Source organism: Oncorhynchus mykiss, chromosome 30 (genome assembly GCF_057628025.1).
Source record: "Oncorhynchus mykiss isolate SJ-2025 chromosome 30, ASM5762802v1, whole genome shotgun sequence".
Classification (NCBI taxonomy): Eukaryota; Metazoa; Chordata; class Actinopteri; order Salmoniformes; family Salmonidae; genus Oncorhynchus; species Oncorhynchus mykiss.
The window spans coordinates 28,139,589-28,157,135 of record NC_143051.1 but is presented as its reverse complement, the minus strand read 5'-3'; the positions used below and the strand labels follow the sequence as shown (position 1 = coordinate 28,157,135).

Here is a 17,547-nt window from a genome sequence, read left to right as displayed (position 1 = left end):
CACAATCCACGTGATGCAAGGCTTTGCTACAGACTCACAGTATGGTCCATTGTAATTGTTTTCGAATGGCCACCAACAGACCAGGCAGAGGAAAAATGTGGCATCATCTTGGGTTAAAAATGAAGAGGTAATGAGACCAGACTATTTCCTGCAAATCAGTGACAAATGTTTTCCATTTCCCCTTCATCTGATAATCTTTCTCTCATAGTGAAACTCCTCTGACACCAGTCTTCCTGTCAGATGGCAGTGGGGATCCCCCTATCAGGTGGCAGATTTCTGAATGGACCCTAGTCCATGACCCACAATGCCATGATAGTGATGTAACCATCTGAACAGGAAGAGCAGCCAGAAGGATCCTGTTTAGTCGCCAAAGGAAACACGGTCCATCTCCCTACAGCGCTGCTTTCTGCAGGCTAGGACCGATGGGAAGTTTCTCAACCACACTTTAGGTGAATTCTCCGGGTTCCACTAACAGACTAGGGTTGGTTGGTCACCCACTTACAGGAGGATCCCCGTGTGTCACAGTGCCAGTCATCTGAAGAAGAAGACCACACCCCCCTTCCGAGGAGAAGTCGTCATTGAAACTGTTCTCTGGTTTAAGACCAGGCTGCAGTCTACCCCAGAGAGCACCAGTCACAGCTTACATATCAAATACATGGGAATTTCTGCCAATTCTCTTCGCACGCACGAGTCAGTCTGAATGCTGGTAAATGTGACGAGGTCTGAATGATGAAGGGATGAGAGAAGAAAAGAAGACATGAGGGGTGGCTTAGTGACCAGGGTCTGTGGAACGCTCCAGTGAGAGGGGAGAAGAGAGCCCTTACTGACAGACTGGATGACCTCTGATCCTGGCATGGAGGAAACTAGCGTACAACCACACAGGCTCCATGGTCCCCGAGTGGACTACCTCATATTGCCATGCATGACTGACAGTTAAGACAGCAGTGTTGGCCATTCGTAGACTTAAAACATCCATCTGGGATTCCATGCGGTTTGCGAGGCATGGATGCTTCAAATAACCCTGATCCAACATTACACAGAACCGCTGTGGTCTGAATACTTTATTGACACAGTTCACTCTGAACTCTGCTTCCATTGTAGTTGGCAGCATTGATCTCTAGTCATCTTTGTGTTTAAAGATGCTCTGCGTCATAGTCAGGATGGTACAGAGTGTCCTGAGAGCAGTAGTACCATCTTGAGCTCTCGTTTCAGCTCTTATTAGCCATTTAAACACATGACAATACCCAGGGGAGGGAGACAGGGGAGAAGAGGATAGGGAGACATCCCCCCCAGAGCCCCTCAACCCCCACAGTCTGGTTACACGGCTGCTCGCCTATCGAAAGCACTTTGTTCTGCCACGGAGACATCAGCCAATTACACAGCAGGGTGAGCAGGCAGCTTGGCAGGGATTGGCCTAGGCATGTGGGTGGCTCCACCCATTCTCCCCCATCCCCTAACAACAGCAGCAGCATGCTAGTCTCTCCCGCTTCCTCCCTCTCCTCTGCAGACCAACTGCTCTCGTCGATCACTCTCCCTCCAGTTCTGTCGCCCTGTTTTCCTGTCCGGTTTGGAGAAGCAGTCATCATCCTCCGCACCTCTCGCCATTTCCCCACCTCAACCACTCAGGACGACACTGAACAGAACCCTCCAAGCCAAGGGTTTCAGTGGTCACACACACACACACACACACACACACACACACACACACCTCCTGGGCCTCTTGCCTAGCGGCTCAGAAGCAGTGGGATGTCAGGCTGGTTGCTGGCGGAAGGAAACACTGAACAGAAACAGAGAGGCTGAGGCAGCATAGGCATATCGTTCTACGCAGGTCCACTCTACGCAGCACAGAACAGAGTTGAACGAGGTCTCTGCTCTGACCTACTTTTCAATCATCACTACAGGAAGGGAACTGGGAGTAAAAGAGGCAGATGGTCACTTCCTCTATGACTGCTTAGGGATACACAGTTCCACAGACGACCAGGTGAAATGTTTCGTCACCCGGGGGGTTTGGGGGGGGGGGGGGGGTTATGTCATTGTGGCTCTCTGTCTTGGGCTCTCCCTCCCCTCGTCGTACTCCCTCGTTCCTCCAGCGAGGGGAGCAGAGCAGAAACAAAGAAAGAGGCCCTTCCCTTCCGCACAGAGAGGTGTTAACAGCAGCCTGCCTCACACAACACAACACAACACAACTCGGCCATCTTAATATGCTCTGCTCCATACGCCCTGTGTGTGTGTGTGCCTACATGCGTGCCTATACCCAGCGATCTGTCCAGGCTGTACCATGGATGGCACAGGTGGAGGCTGGCTGCCCGGGTATTTGGGAGTGCGAGCAGAATGTACCAGCTCAGACACACCGCCAGAACCTGTCTGAGCAGGAGCCGAGCCGTGAGACAGACCCTGGCCAGAATCATGTGGGAAGAGAGGAGAAAGGTTTGGGCGCGTGAGGAGGAGCAGTGGCCCTTTGATGAGATGGGACAAAAAGAGCCGCTGATTGACAGCTCATGCCCTCCTCTACTGTGAACGGGCAGTTGAATTACTATTGATTTATTTCAGAGTTGTAGAAGAAGTACGGATAAGATGCATTTTTTTTTGTGTATTATGAATACATTGAATAAATTATAATTTCACAATAAAATATATATAACGTGTGGTGTGTTCTTACAAGGATACTTGCCTTGTATACCTGTCCTTAGAAAATCATCCGTTTCGAATTCCAACATTCTTTCCCCTGTCTGTAGAGGCTTTATAGAGGAAACATCTTCAGCAGAACACAGCTGTGAATATCTCACATCCCTATTCAGACACCACAGCCTTTGTCCAAACAGCCTTGAGGAATAGAAGCCAGTTCGACGTAGAAAATACGTTGATACTGGGCTTGGCAATCCGCTTCAGTCCCATCCTCCTTTGTAAATACATTAGCTCCATTAAATCACAGGACACAAGACCTTTAACATTGCACATGTAATGCCTTTCTCCTTTGTTTGTCATTTAAAAAAAAAAAAATAAATACAACATTAAATATGGCCATCTGTCAATCAGCCATTGTAAGAGAAGCTGAATGATGAGTGAAGAGAATAAAGGTTCAGGTGCTTTCTAGATCCATGTTGTTGCTCAGAGTAGAATCACTGCTGTACAATGACTAGTCTCATATTACCATACAGTTGGGCTACACTATGCATGGCTGACCACACACACACACACGGCTGACCACACCGTTTACAACAAACACCTGCACGACGTCAGGTTAGCGGGACAGAAAGAACAGGTTCACACACAAAAGGGAGGCATGTGGCCTTAGAGTCTCGTTCAGAACAGACAATTGCAGCATGGACGGAGGAGACGGGCAATGAAAAAGAGTAGGGGTGAGGAGAAAGAGAACCCACAGAGAGGGGGAGTTCCTAGAGTAGGAAAAAGGCCGCAGTAGTACTGCAGCTTACAAAATGACCCTTGGCACATTCAGTTTAATGCATTGGTGGTTATTTTTTCTCAGAGAGCAAACAGAAACCTTGTATTAAAGCTATTCATCAAATCCTTTGTGAGACAGAAGAAGAAAAAAAACAACACTTGGCCCCGAATACAAAAGTGAAGCAGAGAGCGGTAGAGGTTTAGACGCCAAGACGTCCTACTGACTGATAGAAGGTGATAACCTCCATTTGGCTGTCAATCTGTGGGCTCACTGGGAACAGCCATGTGTTTGAGGAGGAGACAGCTGCTTTTGGAATCAATTCCTCTGACAGGTTATTCATACATCAATGCCCTCATTTAGTGAGAGAATATGCACACTGCAGAGTCAGACACTCACAGCTTCAGCTTTTCCATGAATTCATTTTCACAGGACCGGAAAATAAAACAGTATGGTTTAGACCAGCCTTTCTCTGGTGAGAAGGGAGAACATTAAACTAAACTAGCATGAAGGGCTACTGTATACCTTGTGATGTTCGTATAGGGAACAAAAATAAACAACGTGTAAAGTGTTTGTTTCATGAGCTGAAATAAAAGATCCCAGAAATGTTCATTATGCACAAAAAGCTTCTCAAATTGTGCACAAATTTGTTTACATCCCTCATAGTGAGCATTTCTCCTTTGCCAAGATATTCCATCCACCTCACAGGTGTGGCATATCAAGAAGCTGATTAAACAGCATGGTCATTATCACAAGTGCACCTTTTGCTGGGGACAATAAAAGGCCACTAAAATGTGCAGTTGTCAACACAATGCCACAGAAGTCTCAAGTTGAGGGAGTGTACAATTTGCATGCTGACTGCAGGAATGTCCACCAGAGCCGTTGCCAGATCATTTAATGTTAATTTCTCTACCATAAGCCACCTCCAACACAATTTGAGAGAATTTGGCAGTACGTCCAACCGGCCTCACAACCACGTGTAACCACGCCAGCCCAGGACCTCCACATCCGGCTTCTTCGCCTGCGGGATCGTCTGAGACCAGCCACCCGGACAGCTGATGAAACTGAGGAGTTTTTCTGTCTGTAATAGGGTGTGGCATATGTGGGGAAAAACTCATTTGAATTGGCTGGCCTAGCTCCCAAGTGGATGTGATTATGCCCCCCAGTCCCACTCCTGGCTGCACCCCTGCAGAGTCGTGTGAAATCCATAGATTAGGGGTCAAATCATTTATTTCAATTAACCGATTTCCCCATATGAACTGTAACTCAGTAAAATCATTGAAATTGTTGCATTTATTATTTTTGTTCAGTATAATATCAACATTGAGACATTTATAAAATGAAAGACAAGTAACCAGCCCCAATACATCATAAACTGAGTATAGTCAAACTCAAATATCCATTTCAGTGGCATGGACTGAAGAGAATTTCAGTTTCTCTGGAGTGAGTTGGACAGGGCAAGGTAGGTGGTTGTCCCATGCCTGTGTGGGTGGCAGCATCACAGTCCTGTGGTTTTAGGACAGACAGAACAGGGCATAGCTCTGTAGCCGTTTCTCACAACCAAGCAGAGAGATTGACAGCCAGGGAGAGCCATGCAGCACAGTCAATTAGCAGCGGGGAAAACGTGTCTCGGAGAGACAGAGGGGCGGGGTAGTGGGAGGGTTACTCTTACCACAAAAACAGAGGAGCATTCTGCAGCTCTAATCATGCACAATCACTGCGCCATCATGGCGGTTGAGGAGCTGTGTTGACGCGAGAGTGAGGCGGCAGGCCCTGACTGAGCCGAGGCGCTAAGCTGCTTTGTCCCATCTGTAAAACGTCCAATCAGGGTCAGAGGGTTCACAGTATACAAATGCTGTGCTTAACCCCTAACCAACCTACCAGCCATGTTACAGGAACCAAAAGAACAGCAGCAGAAAATGTCGTTAGTTTTTTCTCTGCACTACGGTTACTCAATATAGTCCCGCCATGTGACCCTCACATTTCAACCATTTTTACTTTAACTCACAAGTCATTCTCCTTTCAGACGCTCAAAAAAAAAGTAGGCCTGAAAATGACCCATAATAAAAGGACTAATATTTCTGATGGAGAGAAGTTATTTCCAACAGGAGAAAAGAGCGAGTCAGCCAGCAACAGCAGCAGCCATGGCTTCAACAGATTCATGCCCCATAAAACCAGTGGTGGATGGATTTCAGAGAGCAGAGTCGCCTACCAGATGCTGGGAGATTAAATTATTATGTTACGTTGTAGTCGCACTACACTGCTCTAGTTGTTAGCTGGAGGAAAACAACTCAGGTCAGTGGATATCAGGGCCAAAACAAATTAAGTGGAGAGGTTTTCATGTGGTTTACTGGAGCTATAAGCTCCGCACTCCTGCAGCAGGCCCAGTGTACCAACAGGACACGCTGTGGGTGACCGATACAAGCGCCTAGCGATTAGCTGGCCTGGACTTTACAGGCCAGTTTGACTGGGAGGGAGAAACTTCAACTCTGTAACTAAAGCACTCTTCCATCTGAGACAATGAGCAGCCTGGTAGGAAGATAGGGCAAGGGGACAGTGTGGCTGAACTGTAGAGTGACACTCAAAAGCAGCAGGAGAGAAGGCTGAGTGTATTGCTAACTGTCAGGTAGATAAGATTAGCCGTTACTCTGCTGGTAATGGTGGCGACCGCAGCAGAACACACACAGTTGGCTGACCACAGAGGGGCCCCCGCCTGGCTCTGCACTGTGGTACTGCATATGGGCTCCCACAATCTCATGAACATAGAACAACAATACTGAGGTGGATCTAATAGCAAAACAAATACATATATGTGTATATATACACACACACTTTTTTTTTTTTTAAAGGGCCATTCCACGGCAGCATAGCATGGACAAATATTTGGTATCTCAGATTGTTATGGCAATTCTCACACTGTATACACTTCATTGGGAAGAAGGATGTTTGATCTGCTTTTTACATTTTTTGCGTTACGCAAGCAAAAAAAAAGAAAACATGATGAAAGTGGCCATTCAGAGTGCAGGGCCATATGACTGTAGATTACAGTGGGCCAGCCTGCTATCAACACAAAGCCAGGTGTTTAGCGGAGCTGTTCAGGATGTTCGGGGCTCACAACACTAAAGCCCCTCTCTGGCACAGAGCTGCAGAAAACGGGCAATTAAGAAGTGATTTTCACCTCACAGCTTGGCCCGTTGCCTCACAAAGAACCCTGCGGCAGCCTGGGGACTGCAGGAGAGAAGAGGCCCAGGGAAGGGGTTACAGGGGTAGGTGTTACGGTGAGGCGGCATACTCTGGATCCACGCGCAGAACATTATGATGATGTATGAGAAACGGTGCGATACAGAGGGAGGAGGGAAGGATCTCCAGCAGATTAGAGGTTGTACAGAGAGGAGCAGCTGGTTTGACTCATACCTCGTACCCTCTCGCGCCTCCTTCCTGCTCTTCTCATTATCTCACTCCTCTCCCCGCTTGTTGGTAATTGAGCTCAAACGGGATCCTGCTGGAGGTGAAATAAATGTACTTCGTCTCGGGCACAGACAAACCTGTCACCCCTTACAGGATCCTCTGCCAACATCACAGTAAACAGGAGAGCCAGTCACACACCTGTCCCATCAGGCCATGTCAGTCACCCAAAGCCTGACACCAAACCATGGCTGCTGCCTCAGTCAGCAGGTCTGGCAGATTGTCCAGTGATCAAGGTACTCGGCCAACCTTGAAGGAGGAGAGTCTACCGGTGGTTCCACTCCACTATGTCTGAGCACTAAGCCAGTAAGACCATTCAATACTAAGCCAGAGGAAACCAAATGGCTGCCGCTCCTCCACTCAATCTCCATTCAGGTAGTCAAGTAAATGTGTCAACAATGGCTGATAGGAGTAAATGCCACAGTTGATTTCAGTGGAACTCTGTTTTACAATAGCAGGTAATGGTTTCATTCAAAATACAATAGTATGCTATTAAAGGGATAGGCCTGATACAGCTCGTTCTGTCAGACAATACCTTAGTTATTGCTGTGTGAAATGCTTGGAGTACCAGAGGAGTGTAAATTGCCACACATTTCACACCACAGTAAGTCATGCCTCTCAGCCGGTTGGTTATACAACCACCACTCAGTACATTCTGTGCAGGGATACTTTAATCTAACTTCAGCTCTCCACTATGTTCAGACACTTGAGTGTCAAGTCTGAAACAGACAGACGCTCCGCTCCGTTCTGCCCCACTCCAGCAGTTGCTATAGTAACGGAGTGGTTAGGCCTCCTCTGATGGCACGGAGTATAAAAAAAGATAAACTTCTGGTCACTATGGTTACCCTGTCTTTAGGGTGACTTCCAGATTCAGTTTACATTACATGGCAGAGTTGGTTTGGGTTGAACTTTAGGATGACCAACTGAACCATTACTAATCTCATACTCTGCTCTGTCAGATTATACTGTAGGCCTAGATGGACATCTATGGGCCCTAATGGCTGTAGTGTAAATCAGCTGTAAATGACTTATGGAATGGGATTTAAGCCAGGCTTTGTTCTCTGTGTCTACAGTATATGAATCTGTCATGAGCTACATTTACTCCATGAAGTAATTAAAATCAGTTTCCAGAACCGACTCGGTCATTAGCTACGACAGTGCCCAATTTAATTATTTCTATCCTCTTTAGTTTGCTCTGACTGTCACAGGTTGTGTTTTAGTGCTGCCTTTGGGCCTGTTATTTGATCCAGGGCCAGGGGGCAGGGCCAGCCTTTCAGCCTGGGCTTTGGCTCCCTTCCATGGGTGTACCAAACACTACAGTACCCTGCTGTGAGGCCTAGTGGAAACTTAGCAGCTAGAAGTGCCATTAAAATGTTGCCATTGTGCAGAGAGGAGATCAAAGACATTACTTTTGACAGACAATCACATTTCTGAAAATTCTTATATTTAAAAATTAATCTCACTGTTAGGTCATAATGAACATCTGTCAAAGTGCTTTATGAAATCACATAATATTTTGAGTCATCTTCATGTTTCCATGTTTCAGGCCGCCAAGGCAACAGCAACACTTTAATGACCGTGTGGCTAACCAAACCCCTGGCCTCATGGGTATAGCTGACCCACAGGGACAAAGCACAGGGTGCCGGTTTATGGTGCGAGGGAGAGGCGAGGTATTCACAGTTTAGACTCCAGCTGCATGACATCTATCTGGGGAAGCTTCCAACGTTTCCTTTGGCAGCCTGAAGCGAGAACAACAAAATGGGGGAAGAGTGCAGTGAGAAGAAACCACCAAGGAGACAGATCTCCCACCAAACAGATGATGAATACATAAACACACTAAACTAATATAAGAGTGCTGAAAGCAGCAAGAGCCCACCGCCACAGCCCCAACCCCTCAGCAGTTTGGAGGAGAATCTATGGCTAAGCGGGAGAGAACCGCCGTAGCGTTATGCTCTCGTGCTGATCCCGCTGGAAATGGTGTCGCTCAGCTCTTTGTACCTGGCTGAGTAATGACACCGAGTGAATTACATTTTTTTTTTCATTTTTTAAAGAGCCACTCCGTATTCTATTACAAGACGAGATGGAGCGGGAGACTAATGCATTTCTCACGGCGATGGAGCACACAGAGCTGTAACTCTGAAACTCGTCTCCATTGACCTAAAAATAAAATCAACTGTTTCTTGTCTCCCCACCTTTGAGAGACCACCACACCCCCTCGCCCCACACACTCTAGCCCACTTTCGCTTTGCACACAGCTCACACAAAGCCAATGCCTAACTACTCCAGCAGTTTATAGTGAGCCGAGTACACAATGTAGCCACTTTCGGACAAGCTCATTACTGTAGAAAGCCGAGGGGAGCTGCCACCCAGAGTTAGGCCTGTCCTCTAAGGGGCTGATGCATGTTGAAAAGGCTGCATTAACATGCACTGAGAGGGAGGTCATCTTTCAGAAACGACCCAGGCTTTTGAGGCTCAAAGGCCTCAAAATGGCTGCAATAAAAATGGAAAGAGTAAAAAGATATCTTCATCGTCACAGTAAATGTGACATCGGAGAAACGCTGACTACAATGTAACAACCTGTGGATAAGTCAGTGTGCCAATCTAACACAGAGCAGTGGCCAAAAGGTCCATGTGAGCTCTCTGGCAGGAAACAAATATATTATACAGCGTCATTACAAACATCACCCTGATTGCATCACTCATGATTCATAGAGAATAAATTGGAGGAAACCCAGAACTACATAAGAGTTTTGTTATGACTGCACGACGACTCAGTCAGATACTGTATGAGTAAATACGAGGCCTATAAACCAGGTATAACACTAAGCACTAACACAACTGTGTAGTCTGATTATCAACAGTCTAATGTAAACTATATTTAGACATTGACTATAATGATTTATAAATCATGTTGAATAACACTAAAAATAACACTCCCATTTCCCATTGAGCAGCTTGTAGCCATACAGGCGTTAAGAGTCTAATGCGGATCAATATAATCAAAGGCTCCATTCTATTGCTTTATCCCTGGAGGCTTACTGCTGCCTGATGAAGACAAGTCCGAGTGGTAGAGGGGGATCTGGGGATAATACCAGATTGACCGAGAGCGTATAAAACTGACCTGCTGTCTGTGGTTGGACACTCTCCGTAGGGTAGGTAGAAAGTGGATGTTTTCAGGTTTCAAAGATACAGTATTTTCAACCTAACTTCCGTTTCTCCAGAGAACAGAAGTGGGGACTCCGCTCCGGTGTCTTTCTAGGGCTTCTTCTAGGGCACCATCAGTTTCATTAGGCTTTACAGTCAGTAGAGACTCACTAGATCTCTAAACATGACCTCATCCATTCAGCTGGTGAGGTTAAGGTCTCTTGTTCATAATGGCCTCCATTCTAGTGACAGTCCAGTCGCCCCTGTTCTGCCCTCCAGTCAAACCTATGGAGCCTCCCTAGTACTGTCCAGCTTAGTGTCCAGTGTCCTCCCTCCTCAGAGCTTAAGCATGTTAAGGCCAAACCAAAGACATCTAAAATGTTGATTCAGCTTCTCAGGGATCCTGGACGGATGAGCTGTGGCTGCCACACACACACTTTGTGTAGACAGCTTGTGTCCTCTCAGGGCTGTCCAGCTGTCCGGCCAAACCCACAGGAGTAGGACGACATAAATCACGGAGCAAAATTAAACAGTGCATTCAGTGAGAATGTGGTGTACGTGACACACACACACACACATATATATAGATCCAGAATACACATGGTTTAAGTGACATTATTTATATAAGCTGAACAGTCTTTCAATACAGCACAATGTCCGACACATTGTCCTCTCAGAATATTGGCACATACGATAGTGTATATTTTAGACTGGATTATAGTCCATAGGGAAACATCCTCCTCCGCACAGACAGTCATTACCCACATCAACACAGCAGGCACATTCCTTACACTGTGTTCACCTGTCTGGTACAGTAAGGCATGATCCTAGCTGGTAGTTTGCCCATAAACAGGTTGGTCTAACTAACAAAGGAGGAACTGTGGCGTGTGCAGAGAATGTCCCGAGATGATAACAGCTGATAAGAGAAAGGTCACATTACATGACAGAGTAAGAGGGTCAGGGTGTGTGACGTAAAGCTGCCATAAAAATCGGGACAGAGAGGAGAGAGAGAGAGAGAAAACGGAGAATAGGAAGCGATGGGCTGGCTGCTGCTGATCACCGGCGGCCCAAATTAAAACCGGCAGTTTGGGGAGCTCCCGTAACGATGCAGTAAAGTGGAACATTGTCTGTTGGCAGACAGCAAAACACTGAGAAGAACTGAATCAAAATGCTGTGTCTACCAGCTCCCTGCCTTCCAAGATATACGGCTCTCCACGTACTGTGGTGTCAGTGGTGCTTCCGATATAAGAGAGGATATAACTAGAGCTAATACTGAGAACGCTTGACGAGGAGGTGCGAGGGAGGGTAGTGGTATAGAGTAAGGATAAAGTATCTGAAACATTCCTGTTACAACCTCCCTAACTCACAGCATCTCACTGACCCAGTTACAGTGCCAGGGCTCCTCAGAGAGGAACTAAGGATAAAAATTAATAAATGACCATCTGCATTAAAACAGAAGGTTATGTTAAGCACATTCATGCTCAGGTCCACAAACCCTTGTGTGAACATGAGGCCCACATTTAAATAGTAAAGCTGAAGGACTGGGGAGGGAGAGTGAGAGGGGACGGAACCTTTACAGGCCTCGTTCCCGGCCCCCGCTCTATTTTTGTTTCCTCTTTTTGTGCGCCACACACTGCAGAGGATTTTTCAAATTCGCCCTCATCAGTTGTGCGACTGATGAAACACTGACAGCTTCTTTACATTTGTAAAGACCCCTGCAGCAGCTGTGCTTATCCCAGCACACAGCCCGGCTCTATCCCACCACACAGCCCAGCTCTATCCCACCACACAGCCCGGCTCTATCCCACCACACAGCCCGGCTCTATCCCACCACACAGCCCGGCTCTATCCCACCACACAGCCCGGCTCTATCCCAGCACACAGCCCGGCTCTATCCCACCACACAGCCCGGCTCTATCCCACCACACAGCCCGGCTCTATCCTACCACACAGCCCGGCTCTATCCCACCACACAGCCCGGCTCTATCCCACCACACAGCCCGGCTCTATCCCACCACACAGCCCGGCTCTATCCCAGCTCTATCCCACCACACAGCCCAGCTCTAGCCCAGCTCTATCCCACCACACAGCCCGGCTCTATCCCAGCTCTATCCCACCACACAGCCCGGCTCTATCCCACCAAACAGCCTGAGAACAGTCTTGTCAGGACAAATTGGCCCTGGCTGCACAACTCCTCTCAATGCTATGTTCAGTTAAACACCACAAACATAACTAATGCTGCTTCCCAATTGACCTAAACCCACCCCAACAAATTCACTGAATATACAAATATAGAATTCCAGAATAGGAGATAATGTGTTTGTGCCTCTAAATGTCTGTCAAATTGCCAGGCAAAGTGATCAGCCATCATAGAAACCAGAGTTATTTGAGAGGGCCTGTTTTAACTTTTGTGTCCTATCAAAAGGAGCGGTAATTGCCTTACCTTGTTTGCTTTTATTACGTTTTTTTCCCTGACTGATGAATTTTAATAACATGGATGGAGCACATGGGGGAGAATAACAACTCCCAGTGTTCCAGGGGACATGCTTAAGCCAAGCATGGATAATTGTCTAACGCTAATTAAGGGGAGGTTAAACCAGAGGGGCCAAGAGTTGTTGAGGGGGGAGGGTGTTGCGTTTTGAGTGGGGGCCCAAAGAGAGGGGGGCACCTCCAGGTTGTTTTGTTGTTTGCATGGTTTGTTCGGAGCAGATTTCTACCCCAGCTGCTGCACCTCAGCAGATGTGAAAGCCATGTTATGTGCGTGCCCATTCCACACACAGCCACATGAGCATACATCTATAATTACACAAGTTATTAAGAATAAAATATAAAAATATACCATTTTAGACTTCGCCGCAATTTTTTCCCATGTCCTTTTCACTGTCAAATCATCTCACCAGGCCCCAAAATAAAGTTGGCAATGTAATGTATTGATTACTTTAATAGCGTTGCCATAAGAGGCGAGTATTTTGGGGAGAAAGAGTATCAAACTCATGGGGAAATGTACGGACTAAATCAAGTTTGAAAACTATATGTTTAACACTTCAAGAATTAAGTATTATTTCACCTCATAATATAAAAAGTATAATGTTTCAACCACGTTATTAGAGTGGAACGCTTGGGGAAGGCAACAATCGCCAGTTATGATGGACTTTGATTATTCTCAGTGCATCGTGGGCCACAAACAAAGTAGCCCAGTCAGCAGCAGGCCCACACGTGGCCAAAATGTTTTGAGATTAGTTCAATGGTAACAAAAAGGTACATCTGAAATAAAAATGTATTATTCATTGTGGTTCATAATAACTTCACATTGTTTTCACGCGAGGAAACTTCACACGAGAACACACGCTGTAATGTGAGGGTTAAACTCAGCCATGCGATGTGCTGAGTGTCTCCGTTTGAGAGTACGCCATTGTTTAGCTTACGCCCGTTTTAAACCCCCATTTAAAATACTTTAAATGTTGTAGGTTACACCGAGGGTAAAAACCTTGAAATTACCAACATTGATATCGCCCCCCTTCTGCCAAATTCGCCGGTATTAGGTAATCGCAGAAAGAAAATGGTCGCTTCTTGCTTCCCCTTCACATGAACCTCTGCAATGCGACTGAAACACTACCTCAACATTACACCATAAACAAGCTAGCGCTTAAATCAACTAACCGCTGACATTTCGTTTAGTTGCATCCATGGTCTCTCGTCTGCTTAAAAACTATTGACTGGAGATAACCCGAATAATAAATAAAAAACTATCAGAGAATCTAACAATCTTGCTCAGCAAGCTCAGGCTGCAATATATCCCATTCACAGAGGTCACACAGACGTGCTACGCGAAATTAAAATGATCAGACACTTTATTGCATATATATGTTAGTAAGCAAACGCAGACAAGCAACTCCTCCCGAGCGTTCCGCTACGATTGGAAATTATTGGAAATTCTACGGAAATGTTCAATTGCCTGACCCCCTTTCTGCGCTCTCCCCTTACGGAGAAAATTAAAGAGCTACAGTCCACTCGTCATGGTCGGACGGTGCTAGTCAGGTACTCTCAAGTCGCATCAACATAAATAAAGTGAATATTGTGATATCCAATAGCAAAACGAGGTGTTCATTTATAAATAACACAGTTTATATAGGGCTACTCAGCATGGGGTATAGAACACGGAATCAGCCATGGGCGATATGGCTGTGTCTTCATGGCTCTGAAAGGGGCTATGGGAGAAAACAAAGACATTCTGAAAACAATTAGCCAGCTCTTGTGGAAAATTCTGACTTAATCAATCAATCTCACACAACAAGTCGTTTGTTATATTGTACAGAGATGATTCCAGAATGCGCATTGCCCTTCCATGGATAGTTAATAATCAAATAAATCGTCTTGTCTGATGTTGAAGAAATTTAGCAAAATAGACAATTTAAATAAAGTATAATTGATAACACATTCTACAACTTTACCATCTAAAAAGGAAATTCGGCCCCAATAGGCCACAGCTGTGTAATGGTAACCTTCACACTCCGTGATCGAAGTTTATGCATTTTCTTCAAAACAGGCGAAATGAACGTGCAAACTTGTAAAGGTTAAATTATTTTACACATTGGACAATAATAGGCTAGTAGTTACTCACGTATTTCTTTTGGATGATATTCCTCTTAGGTCTTTCCTTGCTCATTCTGCAATCCAAAATGTTTTGCTAAAGAGAGAATGGCCACATGAATTTCTTTCTTTGACTCTCGCTTCTCCCGGAGCACACCAAACAATTTAAATCCCCGGTCTGTGAGCTCTCTGGTTTTGTAGAATCCTCGCTTTGGGTTTCCCTTGACGATCTGGATTTCGTCGTTAGATTCCAAATTAAAGGTCCACGACGAACGGAGACAAACAAAAAACAAACTCACTTCGGAATAACATATTCAAAACAATTCACAACAAATAACTTCCATTCGTAGAAAAACCATTGACGTTCTCTCTCCCAGCTATCCTGAACGACATGGATATTCTAAGGTATTAGTCTGTTCTTTGAAAAGAGTCACATCTTGTGTGAGAAGAGGATTTAAATCGAACCAAATAAATAAAATAAAAAAGGTTCGATGTTCCGTTTTGGCTGGAACTATCAGGCGACGAGTGTAGACTACTCCAGCACCGCAGCTATTCTAAACGAGGCGAGTTTCTTTCTTCCCCTGGTTCAGCCTATCACATCCGTTACCATGGACAGCGGCAACTTTAAAAGGCCGTTTTTCAGGCACCGAGTAAAAATGATTTTACAAAACGCGAGATGAATAATATATCCGGGATAAAGTAGCCTATCTTGTTTGAATGAATGGGATCCCCACATGTAGGCTAGCTGGTTCTTCGCTAATTACAAGTTACTTCGTTTCCTATTTCTCCTCAGTGGCTCCAGCGATCCTGTGAAAAGCTGACCTGGAGCCCATTCATATTTAGTGTGCAAATTAGCAACATTGTTTCAAGCCCTCAATCTATGCAATGCTAATGCTACAAAGTAATTTACCATGTTTTTTTTATTTGACTTAACTAGGCAAGTCAGTTAAGAACACATTCTTATTTACAATGAAGGCCTACCCCAGCCAAACCGGGATGACGCTGGACAATTGTACAAGCTTTGGGACTCCCAATCACGGTTTTGATACAGCCTGGAATCAAACCATGGTCTGTAGTGACGCCTATAGCACTGAGATGCAGTGCCTTTGACCTCTGTCATGTTGTTTTTAGGCCACAGGCCTGCATTCACCTTCAGAATGGCATTGTAGCATTGAGGTAAAGAAAGCGGTCAAATAAACCTTCATCACAGCGACCATATTATTTTTGGGAAGTTTATAAAATGTGTATGTGAAAACTTAGGATTTCCGATTTTCCAAAATGACTTCCTAAAGTCACTTGCGCTGAGCACATGCAGCTTGCAATAGTGGTTAGAGCGTTGGACTAGCAACCGGAAGGTTGCAAGTTCAAACCCCCGAGCTGACAAGGTAAAAATCTGTCGTTCTACCCCTGAACAGGCAGTTAACCCACTGTTCCTAGGCCGTCATTGAAAATAAGAATTTGTTCTTAACTGACTTGCCTAGTTAAATAAAGGTAAAAAAAAAAATAGTAGCACATAACCTACAGGGGTGCTTTCAGTTCGGTTTACACTAGCTTCAATAGCCACAAAGTCAGATTCACGTCTACAAAGTCCAAATTAGCTTTTTAGTAATGTTTTAAGGTTAGAGTTAGGCATAAGGTTAGCAGTGTGATTAAGGTTAGGTTTAAAATCACATTTTAAGAAGATAAATTGTAGAAATGGCTGGGGTTTATGACTTTGAGGCTATGGAAGCTAGTGATGACATTCAGCAGTGGTGTGAAGTAATTAAGTAAAAATACTTTAAAGTACTACTTAAGTAGTTTTGGGGGGTATCTGTACTTTACTTTATTCATATTTTTTGACAACTTTTACTTCACTACATTCCTAAAGAAAATAATGTACGTTTTACTCCATACTAAAACCCTGAAACCCAAAAGTAGTCAGTACATTTTGAATGCTTAGCAGGACAGTAAAATTATCCAATTCGCACACTTACCAAGAGAACATTCCTGGTCATCTCTACTGCCTCTGATCTGGCAGATTCACTAAACACACATGCTTCTTTTCGTAAATGATGTCTGAGGGTTGGAGTGCGCCCCTGGCTATCTGTAAAAACAAAAAAAATAGTTCCGACTGGTTTGCTTAATATAAGGAATTTGAAATGAAGTGACTTTCACTTTTACTTGAGTCATTTTCTATGAAGGTATCTTTACTTTTACTCATGTATGACAATGTAGTACTTCTTCCACCACTGCCATTCAGTTCGGTTCAATGTTTTCTGCATTGCGTGGCGGTTTGTACGTTCATGGACAACATGCTACTGAACAACACATTTCCCTAAAACAGTGTGCACCGTTCTTTAACAGCCTTTAAGGTACATTTCCTCCAGTTTTTGTTTGTACCTTTATTTAACCAGGCAAGTCAGTTAAGAACAAATTCTTATTTTCAATGACAGGCTAGGTACAGTGGGTTAACTGCCTGTTCAGGGGCAGAACAACAGATTTTTACCTTGTCAACTCTGGGATTCGATCTTGCAACCTTCCGGTTTCAAGTCCAAGTCCAACGGTGTAGCGAGGTGTGGCCTGATCAATATGGGTGTGACCATTAGAGATCTCAAAACTGGTGCAGCACAACACCATACACAACTGCCCTCTGGGCCACCATAGTTCATTTCTTCAACCTGTTGTTGGTACCGTTTCTGTTTAAATAAACATTGAATGGATTTCTGTTGTAGCCTACTAAACTAACTCCATATGAGATCTGAGCTACAGTAGGAGGTTACAGTAATTGTCACCACATTGCTTAGAAATGTGACACATTCACCTAGCACCATCCATATGACTCAAAATGAGCTTTTCATGTTAAAGTTGACTAGAAGATTAAGTAGATGAATCATAGCCTACTGATCATGAATCTAAGCATCCTTCCTTCACTTTAAGATACTGTAGGCATCTACCACCCCCACAACTAA

General features: G+C 45.0%; 1 protein-coding gene across 1 annotated transcript in view; it reads right to left on the bottom strand.

Moving 5' to 3' along the window:
* The window catches only part of LOC110488210 (protein Jumonji), an 85,312-nt gene extending 70,087 nt beyond the window's left edge, over positions 1-15,225 (bottom strand). Inside the window, exon 1 of the mRNA XM_036971818.2 lies at positions 14,631-15,225. Within this exon, the coding sequence (XP_036827713.1) occupies positions 14,631-14,675 (45 nt within the window). The 5' untranslated portion in view covers positions 14,676-15,225. The remainder of the gene's footprint in view (positions 1-14,630) is intronic.
* Positions 15,226-17,547: the final 2,322 nt, after the last annotated feature.